The 21,002-nt window shown below is 45.7% G+C and overlaps 1 protein-coding gene across 2 annotated transcripts in view; it reads right to left on the bottom strand.

Moving 5' to 3' along the window:
* Nucleotides 1-17,025, bottom strand: part of SIDT1 (SID1 transmembrane family member 1) — a 42,567-nt gene extending 25,542 nt beyond the window's left edge. Inside the window, exons 1-4 of one of the 2 annotated variants that reach the window (XM_040055028.2) lie at nucleotides 16,638-17,025; nucleotides 3,044-3,165; nucleotides 1,901-2,071; nucleotides 1,645-1,690 (exon numbers count right to left, since the gene is read on the bottom strand). In XM_040055028.2, coding sequence (XP_039910962.1) covers nucleotides 1,645-1,690; nucleotides 1,901-2,071; nucleotides 3,044-3,165; nucleotides 16,638-16,826 — 528 coding nt within the window. In that variant the 5' untranslated portion in view covers nucleotides 16,827-17,025. The remainder of the gene's footprint in view (nucleotides 1-1,644; nucleotides 1,691-1,900; nucleotides 2,072-3,043; nucleotides 3,166-16,637) is intronic. The other variant, XM_040055029.2, reaches the window with a different exon arrangement.
* Nucleotides 17,026-21,002: the final 3,977 nt, after the last annotated feature.

Below are 21,002 nucleotides of genomic sequence, written 5' to 3'. Positions count from 1 at the left end.
ATAAACACATCCAGCCAACATTTCTCACCTACACAAGCATATCCAATTTCGGCTTCTGCCCTCGGGCACAAGCTGGGTTCCAGACAACATCTCCTTCAGTTGTTATGTCTTTTTACAATACCCATCTAGATTTTAAATCATCTTTTTTTTCTTCCCCCTGTTGACTGCTTAATACTTTGATTTACAAAAACCTCAGCATTATACCGATTAAGAAGCAGTCTTCTACTCCATACACCTGGTTATTAATTAAAAGTCCTAAGATTCATATTATTGTGATTAAAAAAAAAAATCAGACAGTCACAAAGTTAATTTTATATCCTAAACACTCTATATTCAAATTACAAAATCCTAAGTGATGAGCGCTTATTAAGAGTCACCATCATTCCCTGTGCTTCTACATTATAAAATACTGCATGAATCTGCAAACCAGATTACAACATTTGACAGCAAAAAGGATTAGCCAGGATGCCTGGTAATACAAAGCCTAAAATTAAATGGTGTTATTAACAGTGAAAGCAACAACAAAAACATAGTCCCCCGACAGCCTGGGTAAATCACACACCTTCCTAGCTCTACAAGTGCCTTCATCTCTACAGCTGCTGCCAACAAAACAGCATTTTCATTCAAGAGATGATTTGTATCTGCAGGGCTCTAAGCAAAGCTGTTCAGCTGGAGGTGCTGCTCATGCATGCTTCTTTTTGAACAGACAAATGGATGCCTTAAGTTTTAGCTTTCATATTTTCCAGATTCTGTACTGCATCAGTGTGTAACTCTGAACCTCATATAAAGTGTTAGCAAGTTCTCCTCACAGTTTAGTTAGACAAAACAATCCTTTTCCAGCCCAAGAACCAAGGACACTGTGACAGCTTCAGGCCCAAGAAGTACAAACAACAGCAAATGGAGAAGAGCAAACTGGGAGGATGGGACTTTATAACCTGAAGCCGTAATTGGACAATCAACCCCAAAATGTAAATGGCTCAAAACTTATAAAAGTGTGCAAATGTGTGACCCATCGTCCATCTTGGGCATAGCCTGGACCAGGCTCTCGTACTGCCCAAGGTGTGTCCTGTAAAGACCTTTTAATGAACACTTTATTCCTTTAACACTGTCTAGTCTCTGTTCCAGGGAGCCTCTCAAGGCATCACTATCAGGCATTTCATTTATCACCTTTCAGCATGACCTGCTGCCCCAAGCAAGGAACAGCAGTCTGAGTTCTGCTGCACCTTTACAGCTTCTTTATTTCTGTGTTTATTTTTTCCAGTAAAGACTGCATCTTGACAAGTTGTGCTCAGACAAATAAGCCAGAACTGGCAGGAATACAACCCTGATGTGTATCACCTGACAGAAGTGCAGCAGTCCAATGGCCTCTGGACTTCTGGACATTTCTGGGATTTCCTGAAATGCCAGTACCATTCATTTCCTCTGATCATGGATTTTGGGAGAACTCAAATGTACCCCTGGAGAGACCGAAGCACTGTCACCTCTTCACTGTACCCACAGAAAATTCAACAGTAAGGAAGTTTCCCTGCATCCTAAGAGACAAACTTCCTAGTCATAAAAGACTTGCTATCTCTAACAAAAGATCACATCAATCACTTGGATGTGGTAAGACATACAAGCAATCTACACAGGATTCATTCTTACCTGGGGCTGGGAAGGGCTGGCAGTGAAGTTAAAGGCTTTGTTGGTCCTAGAAAACAAATGCCAGAATGTTGAAGTCTAAAACTTTCAGAGCTGGAATACACACAAAGTACCCTCAGATTAAACAAAAGATCTTTTTTTTTTTTTTTTTCTGAGAAGGAAAAAATAAGGGAAGAGTAGGCAGATGGACCAAGTCCCTCAAGTGATGTTTAAGTGATACATGAAGAAATTGCATTTGTGTTCTCACATCCCAGCTTACTCAAGTTGGAAGTTCTCCAGCCTGGTGACTAGCAGCTCATATGCGATATTGAACGGCGCCATGGAAGCGACGTCCACAAATATAATCTGGTCAGAGGGTCTTGTTTCAGGTGTTGGCTCAGTGGGACAGAGGGTGCGACTCACTTCTTGGTAATTGTAGGTCCTCTGATAGCTACAACAGCCAGGGGAAGGAGGGAAGAGAAAGTTGGATGGGAAGGGGAGAGAGAGAGAGAAAAAGAGCACTTAAAAAGCTTTTCAGCACTACTAAGAACGGCATAATTTTTCCTCTAACTGCATAACTGAGGTTCTCATCTGAAAGGCCAGGAGCATTCACTATTTTATTCAGCATTCAAGCTCCACCTCTGTGGCCTCTTGCAAGCTGCACAAGGGACTGGTCAGCCCCAACATCTCACTTCCCTGGGGGATGCCCACGACAGCTGCGGGTCTCTAACATTTGCCATTTAGTGGAGACAAAGAGCACTGACAGCCATCACTGTTCCCATCGCCCGCAGCAGGCAGAACACTGCAGGATATCTGCTGCTGGCACCAGGATTCAGTCACAGGATGAAGCTTCACATCTTAAGTGGTCTAAGGTGCCTGAAAACTCTCTATTTTCAGCCCAACAAGCTCTGGGGTTAATGAAGATACAAAGCAGCATTGCTTTCATAAAGAAGCAGCCCCATAACAACCACTTCCTAGAATAGAATAGATGCTCCTGAGGTGAGAAACAGAAGCTCTTTTTCCTCAAATGCATTGTTACACAGAAGTTATAGGGCTCTTTCAAGAGCCTGTTCAAACCCTGAGCCCAAACCAGAGCCCAGGAACTCCCTGCACACATGGCAGGCAACTGTGGAAGGACAGCAGTGATGTGTGGTAGATTAAGTGACTGGTGCCACAGGCAGATCCCCCCCAGACAAGCCTCCTGGTACTCTGTGCACATATCTGAGAAGATAAGAGGCAAGAGCAGGCTGCCAAGTAAGAGGTTACCTATCCAGTCCTGGTCTTCCTACACCCAGCTGGCAGCGAGCAAGAACACTCTGCAACCAAACCCTGCAGTCTACAGAGGTCACAAGGTGTGAGGCAGGCTGCTGATGAATACAGCTGCTAGAGGAGTGGGACACAAAGAAGAGACTCCAGTACTTACAGGCCTCGAAAAATCAGTGGGACCTGCCACGACAGCACTCCCTTCTGCTGGCGAACTACAAACAGCACGGGGTACTGGAGGTTCTCGGAGCTGCTGTTCACGTACACCCGCACTGCATCCACCTGTGGGGAAAGAGAGCGTAAGCTGAAGGTAGAGAACAAGGCAGCTCCAAATCCAGGTGGGAGAAGCCTTTCCCCCCTTCCTCAGTCTGACCTAGGTGCTGACAATATGCACAGGGAGATCAGCAGTGTTCATCGCTAGACTAATTATTCAGATCCAGAAGTGCCTCTCTGCTGATCCTGCAGTCCAGAATCACAGCCCTGTGCCTAGGTCAGAGGGGACTGTCAGACAAGATACAGTGGACAAACGCAGAATAGGTAAGAGAGTTCAGCAGCTTCTGATGGGAGCAACCTACATAACTTATCTTACAAAAATTAAGCAAACAGATGAGGACACACAAAACAAAGACCCAAAGATACAACTAAGAATTTTCTTGCCAGGATTCTTATGTACCCAACTCTATCAACGTTACTGGGAAGTTACAAAGATGATATCGATAGCCAAGGATGAAAAAGCATATTAGCAGCTGGCTCTCATGTAAACAATCCCAATATAACCATAATCCCACCTAACAAAACAGAAATACACTGCTGGCTGCCCTCAAGTGGACAAGAAAGGCTGCTTGTGAGAAAGCGTTTTAATGCAGCCCACTGCACCAGCTACTGAAATTTCTCTTTACGTTATCACTGGCCACCAAATGGTTGCAGAGGTAGGACAGCTTGGTGTAAAACACCCTCAGATCACTGTCTGAGAAGCAAGAAGTTTTGTCTGCACCACATGGAGATGTCACCATTTCCATTTGAAAAGAGCATCCCTTCAGCTCCCTCTCCAGAACTGTAGACACTGATCAAGAACACAAAATACAAGAGTGCATAACTCTTCATATGATAAAACAGTCCATCTCAATTAGAGACCTTGAAATAATGACAGCATTATTAAGTAGATAATGTATACACATTTTAAACCTGCCACAACCTGAAAGATTATAACGGACTCTCACTAGGATCAGTGAAAGATTTCTCACAGGTATTCTGACTTTATACCCTCCAAGAAGAGTAAAGGTACAAGGAGGTAGCCCCTTCTGAGAAGAACATACAGAATTAGCAAGGTAGAATATGGAGAGTTATCAGAAACAGGAGCTTACTCTTACCCTGAGGACACTGGTTTCAGAGAAATTACTCACATCTGCAATTCCAAGTCAAAGCAAATTTCCTATTTATTCTTGTTTGGTGATTCTAGGTTCACATGGGAGTTAAGTCTAGTAGACTAAAACACCTTCCTGAAAGCTGTAATCATCAATTTTCCTGACATTATCACCATTAAACAGAGGTGACAGCCACCAATTCAAAAAAAATTATTAAATAAATAAATAAATAAATAAATAAAATAAAATTAAAACCCCCTTGAAACAGAAGGGCAGAAATTAGAATCTTTTCCCAATTCCCATCTGGCTTCTAAACCTTTGCAAAGCTCTTTTGGCCTGCTTTCCAGTTTTTCCTTCCAGTCACAAAAACTACCTATGCAATTTTGTTTCCAAGTATATTTCACCACCAGGTGCTAAAACAAAGTTAAAAAAAAAACCAGCACCACAAGGCAAAACACACAAGGAACACCTGAAGGGCGTCACCACAGGCAGCACTGGAAGGTAACCTGGTGGCTTCCTTAGTCCCTGTGGCTGTCCCAAAGCAGCTGAGCCAGCACACATCGGTGTAACTTGGAAACACAGGGACTGGGCTGAACAAGCTCCTGCTTGTTCGTTGGTGTTTGCTGTGACAAGGAATAGGACATGAACGAAGAGACTGGAACTGAACAAGAAAACAAATCTAAGGAGCATGAAGACACAATAGTCAAGCCAATCTGATGTAAGGATATGGAACAATTCTCCACCCATGGGGAAAACAACTATCACTATAGAAAGGACACATTTCAGCTACCTGTCCAGCAGCTTTTTGCCCATGAAACAGTTCAAGCAAACCCACCTCCAAAGGGAAAGTGGTTCTTGCTTGCCCCAGGTTGGACATGGCTCTGTGAACCCTCCAGGGCTCAACACATCAGCTCAATGCAATGGGGAACTCACATCAAATACAAAGCAAATAGCACTACTGGCTTATGCATCCTCAGCTATCCATAAATACAAGCCAAAGATTGGGAAATTCTCTTCTCCATTGACTTCACAAATACAGACCATAACTCAGGACATGAGTTATGCACATATTGCAGATAGTCAGGTTTTTTTAATTGTACATGAGTATGTGTACATTAAATGAGTACAATCTATTCCCAGCCCTCAGCCTCTCCCTATAGGAGAGGTATTCCAGTGCCTTCATTGGCTCTGTGGCTCTGCACTGGACTCACTCCAGTAAGTCCATACCTTCCTTATACTGGGGAGACCAGAACTGGACACAAGTGGGACCACCTACAGCCAGCTGACCATGGATGGAGACTCCACAACCTCTCTGGGAGACCTGTTACGATTGATCACCCTCAGAAAGAAAAGAAAGTTTCCCATCTATCCTAGGGAAGGGCAAGGAAAGTGAAACAAAAGCATTGGTGATTAATGCTCTGATAGAGAAAAGCCTGAGAAGTGGGACAAAGTCCCTTCCCTCTGCTGTGATACAGCAGCCCCCTCATTTGGTTTCCATCTCTCCACAAAACTAAGCTGATTATACCTCAGCTACAACATTTATCCAGCTTCGCTGCTGATTCCATTATCTTGTAATACGTGTAGGAAATAGCAATATCAGGAGAGGGAGGTTAAGAGTCTCAAGACTCAATACTCTTTTAAATCCAAGTACTTACCCACATGAAAACTGGCATATGCCATACTACCACGACGACTTCTCTACATCCTTACTGTGCTCAGGCCTCTGTATTTGCTCTCTGTAACAGCTGGTTATAGCTCCTTTGCCCTGCTCCCCTAAAAGTCTTTATTCAGGGGCCTTGAGCTATTTTTGGTCTGATAATATCTGGGACAACATCCAGCTGCATCAAGGCAGGACCACCTTTGGCCACAGATGGGATGGCACTACACTTCTTCCCCCCCCCCCACCTTTCTCTCTGCACTCTACGCAGGCAAAGCTGCTTCCCAGGCCACATTCAAACAGGGTGCCTCAGAGAGGAACATCAGAAAGTCATAAGCAACAGTTACAGAGCAGCTCATTAAGATCCCCGTGCACTTTAAATTTCACCTCAATATACCAACAATTCACTTGCAATGAATACCTCTGTTCCTCCTACATTTGCACACACTCAGATCAGCCAGGAGCATCACACTGCCCAACCCCGTCAACATCTTTATTATAAAGCCCAGGAAACAAACAGGGTGATTAAGAAGCTGGACAGGTGGCAATTGAGGTTCCAGTCCATCTAGTTATTTACCCTGCTGCCATCACCACAGCAACACAGGGCCTCCTGCGGGCGGATCCTGCACTTCCAGTGGAGGGGCCAGATCCCAATCCCAAGGTGCAGCTCTGCTCTCCCCTCACAGGATCTCGAGGATTCAGCAGAAGCTCCCAACAGCTTTGGTTGATGGGCATCTTTCTTATACAACAGCTCTTTCTGCCAAACACTGCAATGAAACAGGTGGGATTTGCCTGCTGGCCAAACCTGCACAAGAAGTTCCCAATTAATGGTTGAGGACTTGGAAATAAGCTTGGGCACAAGTCCAGCAAAATATAAGTGCAATTATGAGGAAGCCTGGAAAAGTGCAGAAAGAATTACCATTTAACTGCAACTAGGGCTTCTCTTCGTCTGTTGTCACTCGCTCCCCAATTTAGTGCTACACATTAGAAGGAACCCTAATTAGTGTCTTGGAGAAAGACATTTTCCCTGGCAGGATGAACTGTCTAGCAGGAACATCACAAGGGACAGGGATAAAAATGTAACACTCATGAATGGATGTTTTTAGGCCTTCTTCTATCTGACCTACCTTAAACTTCTAATCCATGCTTTGCTTCTAGATTCTCTTGCCTTGATATAGACAACATATACATTTTCATGCTACAGATTTAATGAACTCACTACTGAGCCAATGCTAGTAATCCCATCTTTCCCTTTGGAAGTCAGCATTTGGCATTTGCCTTCAGCAAAATATTTTTAGAAGAGTGAAAAAAAGCAGGAGGTGAAGAAAAAAAAAAAAAAGGTGATTTATTTACTTCAAACATGCTTCCCACTCCACACCTTTCCAAAGCTCATTTCATTTTAAAAACAAGGAGTTCTAATGCAAGAACCCTTCCCTGCTACAGAACCACTGCTCCCATCACACATACCTCTCACTTCCAACTCAAATGTTTATGTAGAGACAAGAGGAACTCCAGGGAAAAAGCAGTGTTTTAATTTAAAATTACAATCATCACAAAGGCTAGGAGCCTCCTCTGCATCCATCCCCACTCACTTAGCACTGGTGAGATGAGGAGGAAGTTTTGCCTGGGCAGAAACAGGGTCAACAAGGCTCCTGGCACTCCTGCACTGCCAGCACTGCTGAGGGACTTCATTTTGGAGCAGATCATCGCCAGCCCTACAGAAAACTGGTTGCACCTTCCCCTTCCTTGTACACTCACAGTAGGAGGCTGGCTATATTGGCATCATAATATACTGCTAGATTTCATTTGCACCCTCCAAGCTGAAACCCTCACCTTGGGAAACAAACTCGTGCACCAAACGCTCCCTTTGGCAAGGCAGGCCCTGCACAAATATTTGTCAGCAATAACCACACTGCTGCCTTCTGTGCAGCGGGGCTGAGGCAGGGTCAGGACTGCTTCAGAGACCTCTGCTCCTCACATTCCTTCCCAGAGCTGTTCACCAGCCATGCTCGTGAGAGTTTTGTTCCTCAGACGACTGACCTTGAGGCTTCCCCTGGTGTTTCAAGGTGGACAAGAGCAACAAGACAGCTGAATAAAGAGAGAGCTCTCAGCTCTGTATAAAAACGCGTTAGACCAGGAAAGACAAATATTTGTGCTTCAGTTCCACCACCACCGTGGAGATAGGGGGAGGGAAGAAAAGGAAAGGAAAAAAGTACAACTGAATTCCATTCTCTAGATGGGAACAGGTCAGAAGGAGCTGGCCCCAAATTCTTACAGCTCAACGGAACCGACATGGCTGCAAACATCAAGCAAAATAAACCAGGCTCTTGTTGACATGAAAGAATCCTTGGACTGATTATTAACTCTGCACTTCCCACAGAGATTACACACCATCGTAAGACTGTGGGGATGTGAATTTAAGGGCGAGGTTGCAACAACAGTTTGTGCCGTAAGCAAAGGTTTTCAAGGGCTTTACCAGGGATTCCTTTCCAAAAGCTCTCGCTAAGCAAAGCCTTTGAGTCACGTCAGGGCTCCGCCGCGCCCACACGCCAGCCGCTCCTCGCAAGCCCGTCGGGATCACCAGCCCCACTTGCGACAGCGCTTGGTCGTGGGCCTGCCGGGGCAGCGGGCCAAGCCCGCGGGCAGGGAACACATCCGGCAGGCGAACACCCAAAGTGCCGCTCACAGTGAAAGGTCTCAGCGTGGGGTACGCGTACAGAAGCCTCTCAACTGCTGCTGCCGGCTGTCCCATGAGAGAGAGGTGCTTTGTTTTTATCAAAACCCTGAAGTGAAGTGAAGCAGGATTGAGCCAGGTGGACTAGGGCAACTGAGGCAGTGAATGAATACCCCATCAGCACCGAACTCTCCTGATCTTGCCACTGACAAGGCAACAGGAGAAGCTGAGACCCGAAAGGAAAATAGTTGAGACAGTGACAGGTTTTAGAGAACCTCTCTTCTGCCGTCTCATGAGACGTGAGCACCGCTCCTGGCTGACAACAAAACAAATGGAGCTCAGAGGATCATTCCCTTTCAGCCTTTTTCTGTCTCTGCGCTCCAATGTCAATAAGTCTTAATTGCCAAAAGCAAGCTGTCAAATAACCTCGGCCGACACTTTTCTTCCAGCGTTTCTGCCAGGAGTATTAAATACCCGAAGCAGCATAAACGAAGAGACAGGCTCTGGATATGCCAAGAACAGCCTTGGACACCTTAACATAATTGCTCCAGGATTAGTAGTTTTCATTTTAAACGTTTCACTCTGCGGAAATGCGCTGTGTGGACTTAAAGCCTCCCATGGGCTTTCCCACGAGTTCATTTGTCTGCAACAGTATCTGTAAAGGACAAATAGAAGTAATACAAATATAAAACACGATAATATTTATCTTTCTCCATTTGTGAAATTTTGTCCTCCAACCAATGTCACTAGGGAGTCTCCAAGTCAGCCAGAAGGAGAAACTGGGAGTTGCCATGCTGGATGAAGTAGGTACCTGTTTTGAACAGTCAGTTAAGGAACAAACTACTCTCCAATAATTGCATCTTCCTAAACCACAGCAGCTGGAACTCTGGGCCAGGCCACCCCTTGGAACAAAAAGTTTTATAACCTTTCCAAATTGTAACCTTCTAACTCCCAGCTGCTGGCAGTAACTCCCGTGATTGCTGTCAGAACATAGATACCTCATTCTTTCTTGGCTCCCAAGTTCCTCACTTCAGTAACACTTCAGATGCAGACTGAATTACGTCTTGTAATGCATGATGTATTTTTTTTAAACCATTTTCCATTTATTTTAAACTACACTGAAGTAGCTATTTCTATGCTCAAAGAAAAACATCAGTGTAAAAAAGTAAGGAAGGCTGTTTCTGAAATCCTCTGTGGTTCTCCAAGTATACACAGCACGAAATTATGTTTGCTTATGCAAATGTACTAAACTATATTTTCAAACTGAGCAGATGGCACACCCTTGCAATATACCTTTTACAGTCTGCACTTTGATTCCTTAAATATCCCCTGAAACAGCAGATGAGGTCCATACAGAAAAAACTTACCTCCCTACCAACAACTTCTGCACAAGTTATTTGAGGACATTTCAGCTTCCACTTACAATGCAAATGTATAATAAATTGCTGCACTGTTCTTGGAAAGAGTTCAAACTGAGGAGAGGCATTTTGATGAAGTTCCTCTTATTCAGAATTTGTTTTCTATTTTAATTTAAACATCTTGGGGCTGAGAAGGGACAACAAAACCTGATCAGCCTTGATTTTAAACATGACAGCCTCACAAGAAGAGAAGGACTAAGATTTAGAATAACATTCAAATTCAAAAGAGACGCTTTAGTTCAAGGACAAGTTATCGAGCTTGACAGCTTAAGCTTACACATTAGAAATAAAAATAAAATTCTTGCCAGCGCTGCAGTCACCATCTGAAGGTCTGTGGGCTATCCTGTAAGAAACCAGAGCAGCTTTCAGTTTTTTTCCCTAAAGCCTGCAAACTGATAGCCTCTGTCAAGATGTGCAAAATCCTAGAAAGATAAAGAATAATTTAAGTTTGAGGGGATCTCAGTCGCTTCTGTCCCCAGTCCAAAGCAAAGCCATGTCCCACACCATTCTTTCCCCTAAGATACTCCACTTTTGTCAGAGTTTTCAAGACTGTATTTTCTGATGCAAAAAACAACAGTCAAGTTTGAGGTTTTAGTAGATTGCCATCCCATTTCTCTCATAGTTTACTTTTGTCTTCCCCTGTAAGCAAAAGCTTTTTGTGTGACCCTAGGCAGGGTAAGGAGTGCTCAAGAGAACCCACTGAGAAGCAGCAAGCACACTCCAAGTGCTGTGTGCTCTACACTGCCTACGCTGTCACCTCCCAGGGTTGGCTGTTTTCTTTAAGAAATATAAATTATATACACAAAGGGATTCTGTTGAACCCTGCTTGGCTTCAGACATCATATACTATAATTTGCTTTGATATTTTTGGGATTTGACATTGTGCCTACATTCCTGTCACATAAGGCATTTACTATTAGGTTCCAGAAATGGTGTCCTGAGGCTCTTCCAGTGTCCTGTGGTGAACAGACTAGAGCCAGCAACCAAAGAGCAACAGTGCTCAGGCCCTGGAGATCCTGCAATAACAGCAGGTCTACTGACATCAGCAGATCTTCTCATGCAAGCATTTGTAATCTTCCCAATTTCTTTGATTTTTACCTGCATCTTTGTGGCTAAACTGGTGGGGTCCCACTTAGCATTAAGGAAAGACAGAACTTGACCTGTTGTCCTCATTACAGCTCAGGCTCAGCCTTCTCCAAATAGTAGACTAAAGTTTTATTGCATGCATGGTGCAGCTGTAGACTGAAAGCTGGGCTGGAGCCAAGACTAACATCATGGAGAACATGTGCAGGACACCATGGGAATACTTCAAGGTAGTTTAGTTCCAGCCTGAAGGGTCCTACATGTGAAACCCAAAGCCAGCTCAGAAGCAAGAGGTGAAAAAATTGCTCTTAGAGTTGTTATAACAGACATGGGTGCTGCTGGAGTGTGACCTACACTAGCATGCCAAACAGCAGCGAAGAGCAAACACAGATTTGATCACTGCCACTTATTAAACCAGGTTGCCCTGATCAAGGAGTTTCCCTGCAGCTAGGACAGATGGCTTTGTTCTGAGCAAGTGACTCATCACACAATTCCAGAGGAACATATGAGTGAATGAATTCCCATTCTGGCTGCTAGCCTAAAGGAAAGCAAGTGCAACTACCATCCACATCTAAGAAACGAGACCCATTCACTAGAGGTCAGAGGAAAACTGAGGAATGCACCATGCTCTTTACCTGGAAAAGGCACTTGGTCACAAAATTTAAGGCACGTAATTGGAAGACTTCTGATCTTCTTGCTAGTGTTGATGCTGCTCTTGCTTTAGGACAGTCAACTTTTTCCTATCTGCAACTCTGAAAAAATGAAGGGTAATGATGGTGGCAACCCTCCCCGGTTGGGGAGGCACACAGCCTCTCACAGACTGAAGGTAATTTTTTATCCATTGCTCCTCAGATAGACTTCACAGGCAAGACACACATTCCAGGGCTACACATCCTCACTCTGCACAACTGCTCAGCAGAGAAGCCCCAGCTTAATCAACTGTCAATCACAATTTATGGTAAGTTGGGCCATATGGGAACTGAGACTGGGGCTCTGTTCCTAGTCCTGGCAATGGAGGAGGAGAGAAATAGCACCCACTCTTTCTCTTAAAATAGGTGCAGCCCACTGCTAAGCTTTGGAGCTCATCACAACCAACATGTACTGCATGAATGTCCAAGAATTGTGCCTGGATTGCAGCAGATTTGCCTACAAATGTAAAGTTGGAAACTTGTTCTCTTCAGAGATACTTGGTTTTCTAAATATAGTCCAAGTATTTCCCAAATCATACATTCAGCTGACCTGAGCTCCAGGGAGGAAAAATAACTTCTGTTGTCTTCTTCCTCATGATATTCTCCTGGACCACTTACAATTTGGTATAGGACGTACCAACCTGCACAACATGAGTGTAATTTGTGTTTTCAGCAAATTAACCATTAGCAACTGCCAGATCTTACAGTGGTGGAACGTCCCATTCACTTTGAATTCCATCAGTATTCACACACACAGTATTCTTTTTGAAAACCTTGGTATAACTGCAAACATAGAACTAAGCAGGTTCTCTTAGTTGTCACACATAGCCTTCTCCAGTCAGTGGTAAATCCAGCAGAAACATTCTACAACCCTTTTTCAGTCTTCTGAGCGGGAACACACTGCACATGCAGCTCCACCAAATCAGAAAAGGTCTCCTTCCTTTCTCCCTCCCAAGCAGGGGCATGTTGAACATGTGGAATGAGCGTGCTTTTTTTTTTTTTTTTTAACCCCTATCCTGGACGTCTCCAGTGTAAATAATCCTAAAATAAAATAACCCTGTTTGCCCAACTAATTGTTCACCAGACTTCTAACAGTGCACATCTGCCTTCGCTGTTAGAACATGAGGGCACAGCAACAAGTGACACAGTTGGGTTTATTACTATATTTTCTTACACTCAGAGTTAAAAATAAAACAAACAGCTGTATTGGGGGGGGAATTTCAAAGAGCAGCTAGAAGGAAAAAAAGGGAATTCAAGAAACAGACTACTCTACTACAAATCAAGAGTTTCCACCACGAGGAAGGAGTTTGTCATGTGCCTTTTTTCACAGGCCAACTCTCGAAGACCTTTGCAGCAGAGGTGGCTGTGCTTCTCCTCAGCACAGCTTTACTTTCACAGTTCCCCCTCAACAATTAAGGCTAAAATCCTAATACATAAAAGACTGTCACAGCTCTCCTGTGACTCCTCAAGACAAGTGTTTCTGCACAGCACATAGGAAGGCTTTTCACCCTCCACAGAGAGAGAGAGAAGAGACCTGGCAATGTATTTACACACAGAAGGTTCAGCTAGGTGATTTGATCCACATATAAGTATCATCATTTTCATTCTACCCACAAGCTGTACAGAAAGGAAGCCACATGTCTCAAAGCAGCTCAGCTGCAGAGCCCTGAATTGTGGTTTCTTCACCTTGTACATATCTGCTTGTGAATATTCTCGTGGGACTCGCTTTTTCCCCTCCTGTCTTGCATGCATTCCTGTACCCCAAGGAGTAAGGATGATGATGTGGATGAAGAACAGCAAGATTAGGCAAGCACAACACTTTTCAGAAAGCAGCAAGTCTCTAAAGCACCAAACGGGAGAAAAGGTCTTGCTCCCTCCTTTCTCTCATCCATCATTCAAGCACTGCTCTATTCAGTTGCATTTTCAGATGTGCCTCTGAAGCCATAGCACATCAGTAACCACAAAATTTACAGAAGGTTCATGGCTCACAAGCCAGACCTCACATTTTGTCCTTATTCCCAAGTTTTCCCTTGCTTTGTAGGCCTGGCCTCATGAGAAAGAGCAGCAGAGGGGAAAACATCAGAATTTACAGCACTATGAAAACAAATTCCTGTTTTCAGAGCCAGATCACTCCAAACCTGACTTTGTTTCAGAGGGGAAAGCAATTAATCTTATCCACTGCAGCCCTTCCATATGGGGAATTTTCTTTTTATTGAATTAACTTTTCTGTAACTAAGGTTAATCGCCCATGAGGTATCTGCCTTGAGTTATCAGAGGCGTCTGGCTAAACTGCCATCAGCACAGAGACAGGAAGAGACCAAAAAGACCAGGAAGAGCAGAGAGCTCTCAAGTGGCAGGCAACTGGTAAACACAGGCTGGTATTCCCTCACTAGGAGTTCAAGGCTTAAGACTGTGGCAAAAAGCAATGATTAATACACTGAGTTTTTGCAGGACTTGCATTCCTTCACGAGCCCCAACACCAAGAAGACAGCATGTTCCTAAACATCTTCCCAACTTTTGCTTAAGAAAACCCTGCACACAAGAACTTGGTGATTAAAGCCAAGATTTCCACTACCAAGCTTCTAAATCTCGAGCAATTCTCAACAACAGGGAGACACGGGAACATCAAGATAGCTCAACCCTTGACCATGTCAGCAAGAGAAGATCCAGTCATGTTTGCCTCTCATGAGCACAGGGCTGCAGCTGGGAAAGGGGCTGCACACAGCCAATCCCCCCAACTAGGTCAGCCACCTTCCTGCCAGCCTCCACTGCTTCATCTCAGACATGGCACCTGCAGAGCTCAGTGAAGAATCACAGGATTGGAAGATCATCTTCAGAGATCATCTAGTCCAAACACCCTGCCATGGGCAAGGAGATATCTTCACTAGATCAGGTTGCTCAAAGCCCCAACCAACGTGACAATGAACACTCCCAATAATGTGTATCCACAACTTCTCTGGACAACATGTTCCAGTGCCTCACCATTAAAAAAAAAAAAATCTTCCTTATGTCCTATCCAAATCTCTTTCAGTTCAAAACTCTTGCCCTGTGTCCCATCATGGCACTGTAGAAAGCTCTTCTTGATCATTTTATAAGCTTTTTTATACTGAAAGGCCATAATAAAGTCTCTCTGGAGCCTCTTCTACTATCAGAACCTGTTCTAGGCATCCCTCATCAGAAAACTTCCTATGAAAGCCCACCTTTATTTAAAGAGTTTTTGTCTCCCAAACATTTTTCCTAGCAGGAGCTGGTTGCATGGCCCTCTAAGCATATTCATGGCAGTGCTTGGTGAGTTCTGCATTGAAAAAAATATTAAATCTCAAACCTGATTTTTCCCTTCCTAGATACACCCCTGACCCTATCTCTGCAGGGACTTCATGTTCCAGCACCCAGGACCATGGAGGTTAGTCCATTAAAGCTCCTGCTTAAAGTAAGGCAGGAGTCTGTACTGAGCAGTCTGTACTTCACAGCCACAGGAACAGCCTAGGGTCTAGAAGCAGCCTAGAAGCTGCATTTAGGTACCTGCAAACACCACTGAGCAGCCATGCTTCCTCCCTGCCGCCTCCCACTGTGCTTTCACTGTTGCTCTCAAGGAGAGAAAGCTTTTTTTTTCAGAAGGTGTCCAGCAAAAAGCACCGAGCTTCAAAGAGCACATTAAATTGAAGGAACCAGATTAATTTTAACTGAAGTCAGTATTTGTGCTGTCTCTGCTACCAAGCCACACACAACATCTGGACTGCCAATAGGCTCTCATCACAATACCCAATACTTGAAACATCTGGAGGAACCTAACTTACACCTCAACCAGCTTCCAAAAGGAGGCTCAAGCCCAAAGTGTGCTTTTGACCTCCTGAGATCACTGGTGACACCCAACAGTTAAGTAAGGCTGGGCGCAGTTGCATCACAGCCCAGACACCCAACTGCTGGCCCGTAAATACCAGGTGCATTTTATTACACAGTACACAGTGTGGGAAAAAGCCAGGGTTTCCATTTTCTATTGTTCTGTGCAACTGAGGACAGGAGGGAAGATTCATCTACCCAGTTCACCATCTTCTGGTACATCAGATCATCTTACTCAGCAATTAACGCCCGATCCAAACAACGGGGGCTGAGTTTCCAAGGTACCACTTATCTACTTGAGATAAAAAACACATAAAAAGTGGGGAGAGGGGGAGCCTGCAATTACTGGGTATACATAAATGACAGGTTTCTTTCCACCATCAAACAGCCTCAGATGGCCCTGGCCACGCTGCCCTGCAGCCTCATGACAATCCTGACCTGCACAGCCCTGCCTCACCTCCTGGACTACCAGGGGAGAGCACCCTGATCCTAAGGAAATGCACAGTGGGGAAAACGGCATTTAAGAAGACTTATTAACTGCACAAACACTTTTTTTTTTTTTTTTTTTTTGTAGTTTATCCTTTTTTTAGGTTTTGTGTTGCTTCCTTAAAATTATTTTTAACGCAGTACTATTATCCTCACAACTCCCTTCTAGACTTTAAAAGCATTCTGCTGCTAGAACCGCTGGACATCAAACCACTACCACCCCCCCCCTGCTCTGGGGAGCACCAAACCACCTGCCCACCCCGCCGCTCCCGGGACACCGGCACCCTCCCAGCTCGCATCCCGGGAGCCCTGTCGGCGCCGGGGAAGGCGGAAAGGAGCCCGCAGGTGCACTGCGGCTCCCGACCACCGCGGCGGCGGGAGGATGCGGGCAGGACAGACGGACAGCCCGGCCCGCTCCCGCACAGCGGCGGAACCGCAGCGGCGCCGGCGTCTCCCCGGCACACGCTCCCCTCCCGAGCGGGCGAGGGGGACGCGGTGCTCACCCCGCCGCGGGGAACCCGCCGCTCCGGGGGTCGCTCCTACCTGCCCGGGCTCGCTGCGGTAGGAGAAGGCGTAGACCCGCTCCGCGCTGATGTTCACGGCGCCCCGGTAGACGTGGCCGAAGGCGCCGGGAGCGGGGTTGTCCCCGGGGCCGCCCCCCGCTGCCGCCGCCGCCGCCCAGAGCAGGGCGCAGAGCAGAGCCCCGGCGGCCGGGGCTGCCCTCCCGGCCATGGGCTCCTTCCTGCCGACCCCGCGGGGCGCCCGGACCGTGCGTCCCCGGCAGGGCGGGCGGCGAGGCGCTTTATCTGCGGTTTAAATAAATACCTCGGCGACACGGACGAGAGGCGGCGGGGGCAGCGCCGCACGCCCCCGCCCCTCGCCCGGGGACGCCGAGCAACTTTCCCCGGGGAAGGACCCTCCGCCGGCCGGCGGGGCGGGGAGGGGAGGGGACGGGAGGCCGGCCGGAGGGCTGGCCAGCCCAGGGGAGGAGGGTCTCCTCTCTGCGACCGGCCCCAAATTCGAAGCCCGGCTGAGCAGCAGGGTGCCAGGGAGCTTTTCCCCTTGGGGAGCTGTGCCGTGAGCGCAGGGACACGCTGGCACTGTCAGGCGCGTGGGGATCAGCGTCTGCAGGGCTTCAACGCTGCCTGCCCACCGCGTTAGGGGAGCCCTCGCTCCATAGTTTGCCGGCTTGCTGGAGCTGCAGCTCGCACCTGCAATCCCGTATGGGGAGTTCCCTAACCTTTATTTTTGGCTTCTCATAACTTTGGGATAAACTCTGTCGTCCTTTAGTTCAGCCTAAAGGTGCAAAAGGCAGCAGCAAATGGTGCATCTCTTCTTTGCATCATCTGTGGAACTGGCTACAAACCATACTGTGATGCTCTAAACCTTTTCAGCAAGATAACAACGATACTGTTGGGCTGTGAAAAGGCAAGGGATCTCTCTCCCTCACGGCTTAACCCTCCTACAATCTTCTGTGGAAAACACACCTGGGAAATGTGTCAGATCCCACGGTGTAGGGATGCACTTTTAAGTGAGAGGAAATAAGAGTGCTACTTATAAAGCAATCAGAAAGGTTTTTCAGGCTGAGGATAAACTTTCAGGAGCCACAGTTCTATAACATCAGCCTGCAGTCTCCAACTGAAGTGACTCTGGCCCCAGGAGCTTTCCAGAAGTTGTGAGTTTTGTTTTCAAGGCTGAGAGATTTCCTGGGAGAATCACTTGTTGTCTTTGGAGGAAAAGTTGCAAAGCTCAGCAAAACGAGCCAGCATGCCTTGTACTGCCGTTTTGATCTCCAGGCCCTTGTGTGATTTCTGCCAAGAGAAAAAACGAAACAATTGTCAGTCAGTTCTGTGTTCAAGTTCAAGTCACCCTGCCTTTTGTCAGAATCCCAAGAAGTATCACTAAGGGTAAAATAAACCACTTGCAATCTGCTGCAATATGGAGAATCCAATGCAAAGATTTTGCCTTACAGCCTGAAATATCATGCTGTGCAGACCAGGAGAGTTTATGACTCTGTCTTGCCTCTTAACAGGACATGGCATGACCTGTCCTGGGAGACTTCAAACAGCGCTGGTGCTGGGAGACTTGTGGCTTCCCCTCCCTATGCCATCAAGTCCAAGGCTCCTAAACCCTACAGCTCCTTTCTCACCCGCTGCTCTCTGCAGATGACAGGTCCCTCTGCCAGGGCCAGCAGCCCTCTAGCATGTGCTGGAGGGAGGACACTAGGAAACCCATCTTCTCCCAGAGAGGAGACTTCAGGCAACAGGAGGAGGTGAAGCAGATAAGGGCCATGCCTGGTTCCTCAGAGCAATGTTACCGATGGCACAAGGATGGTGTTCTGCAAACCAAGGTAGCTGTGGCAACTGCAAATAATTTTTGCGTCATTTGGTGTAATGCATGTTTCAGATTGGGATATCTGTGCATTGTCCCTCTCTAGCTGTGTTGGTTTTGTGGCAAAAAAAAAAAGTGTCTCTTCATATGGTCCACATTTTCCAACACCAAGCTATGTTATTTTTAAAGTGCTTTCCCTGATTAGATGTACATTGTGATATCTTACCAAAGACTACACATTTTCCCTCATTTTTGAGAATTCAAAAGTGTCATACATTGTTCTTATCTTAATTTCATCTCACTATTATGAGGCTCTTTCTGTAATTTAGCAATGGTAAACCTTTGTTCAAATCTTTGCCTCCAAGGTGGTGGATGTGGTACTGACTGACTCGATGTTATTTGCAGAAGTTTGAAGTCAAAGGTCAGTTCCACCATTCAAATTCCTAATTAATGTAAACAATTCTAGCAGACAGATCAGGTCTTTGCATTTGATATACCTTCCTATTGACAGGAAAAGATCCACTGCACCAGTTTGGAAAGTGCTTTTAAATCACACACTCCTCTCATGTTAATACCATCTGAGACCAATTTGCCTTCATGAGAGTGGTGTTGAAGACAATGTCAAAAGCCCTGTGGAGTCAAAACACATTTCACCTATTCCTTTCAGCACTTACTGAGTCAGTTAACTTGGCAAAGAAATAAATTAGGTTAGCTTGACATTACTTGTTCTGGACAAATGCAGAGTGCCTGCTGCTCATCACTTTACTGTTATTTAGTTGTTTGTACACTGATTGCCGAACAGCTTGTTTCATTACTTTTCCAGATAACAAATGGAGGTTGGCTGTCTTATAACACTTCACTCAGACCCCTCTGATAAAGATGAGTAGCCCATTTTCCCTTTTCATTACACCTGGATCTTGTTCTTGAAGGGCAGCATGTACTTTGGAAGAAAGAACCAATCCCTCTAAGAGACAGTATTCTCAACCAGATACACCATGGGTTCGAGTCAGTGGAAGTGATCTTTTCTTGAATATGCCACAGTACTCTGGCATCAGAAGCCAGTGAGGGCCAGATGCTCCCTAAGGGACAGGGATCCGAGTGCCACAACACAGAGAGGGAAAAGAGGGGCAGAGCAGGGACCTCATCGGCCAGGGCCCCATCCCACGGGATCTGAGCAAGACAAGCAGGACAGGATATGGAATCAACAGAGTCCAGATCAGTGGACAAGTCAATAGCAATGGGATAGGTCTGGGGTCAACACAAGTTGGTCACTCAGGGACAGACACAGTCCCATCAGCAGCAGGCAAGACCCAGCAGTGAGGCAGATCTGAGGTCTGGCCAGGAAGCTGGTCAGGGCCAAAGGGATACAGCCAGGGATACAGCTCGAGCAGAGCCACGGACCAGAGCCTCACCTGAAATACAGCTGCCTTCTGAGGGGGAAGAGAGCCCTCCCTGAAGGCTCCCCAGAGCCCTGATGCCAAAGTCACTGGAGGGAAGAAGGCCAGCCCTCAGCTGTGCTGTTCCCAGGCTGTCCATGAGCCCAGGGGGCCAAACCTCCAGAAAAGAGGATGATGCTCTTGGGGCCCTTGTCTCTGGCTTTATGGAGGGCATGCATTTTGTAAAAGAGCCCATTTTCCCAGTATAAATAAAGCCCAGGGTTGTGAGTGTCTGAAGAGAAGGAGGAACTGTGCTGGATGAGAGGCTCACAAAACTGTGGTTTTGAGTTTTCTGTTGATTTTTTTTTTTTTTCTCTATAGCACAAAAGCAGAAAATCTCATTGCTGTTGGGAACAAAATAACAACCCCCCCAAAACCAGTACAGAAACCACATTTTCCCCTGGTAACCATGGCTGCAAAGATATCCAGGATAGAGGATATTACAAAGGAATTCCCTAAATCATACTAACTTAGAAAGGGAAATAGTATAAATGTATAACAAACCAAATTGTTTGGGAACCTGATGATTTAAAATTACTGTTTGCATATATAGTCTCTGTCTTATGTAAGCTCCTCTGCGAGTTAATAGATGCTGTAGATGCTCAGCTGGCTTCTGCAGAGATAATGCCATGTTTTCAGACTGCTGAAAATGCAGTGTGAAGAATAACAAGAAGTGAAATATAAACTGGCTCTAAAAATGTCTGATAGAACCTGCTCCGACTTTTGTTATAGGTGGGCAAAGTGTTTGAGAATGTGCTGCTTGAATGAGAATTGTGTTTGGCTTGTATCGTATTTGGTTGTATTAGGTATTTAACATTTATATTTGATTGTAATTAATAATAGCAGAGAGGTTTAAGAGGTTTCAAAATAGACAATGTAATGACGCAATTACGCCTTTATTGCTTTTTTCTTCAGTAGGCCTTGTTCTTCAAGACAATTTAAGGCCATGTTAAGAGAGAATTCCAGATGTGCCCTTGAGTCATACTTTTGGCTTCCAACTTTTCAGACCAACACAGATGAATGAATTGCCTTGCATGGATTTCTCTTCCCACAGGCTGAACTCTGATGATCACTTTCAGGTGCATATGGTACCTATGTTGAGTGTCTAGATGGAAACTGAAGTCGAGGTGCAGCCTCCACA

The sequence above is a fragment of the Hirundo rustica genome, chromosome 2 (assembly GCF_015227805.2).
Source record: "Hirundo rustica isolate bHirRus1 chromosome 2, bHirRus1.pri.v3, whole genome shotgun sequence".
Lineage (NCBI taxonomy): Eukaryota > Metazoa > Chordata > Aves > Passeriformes > Hirundinidae > Hirundo > Hirundo rustica.
Note: the sequence above shows the minus strand (reverse complement) of the source record. Positions and strands in the feature narration are given on the sequence as shown.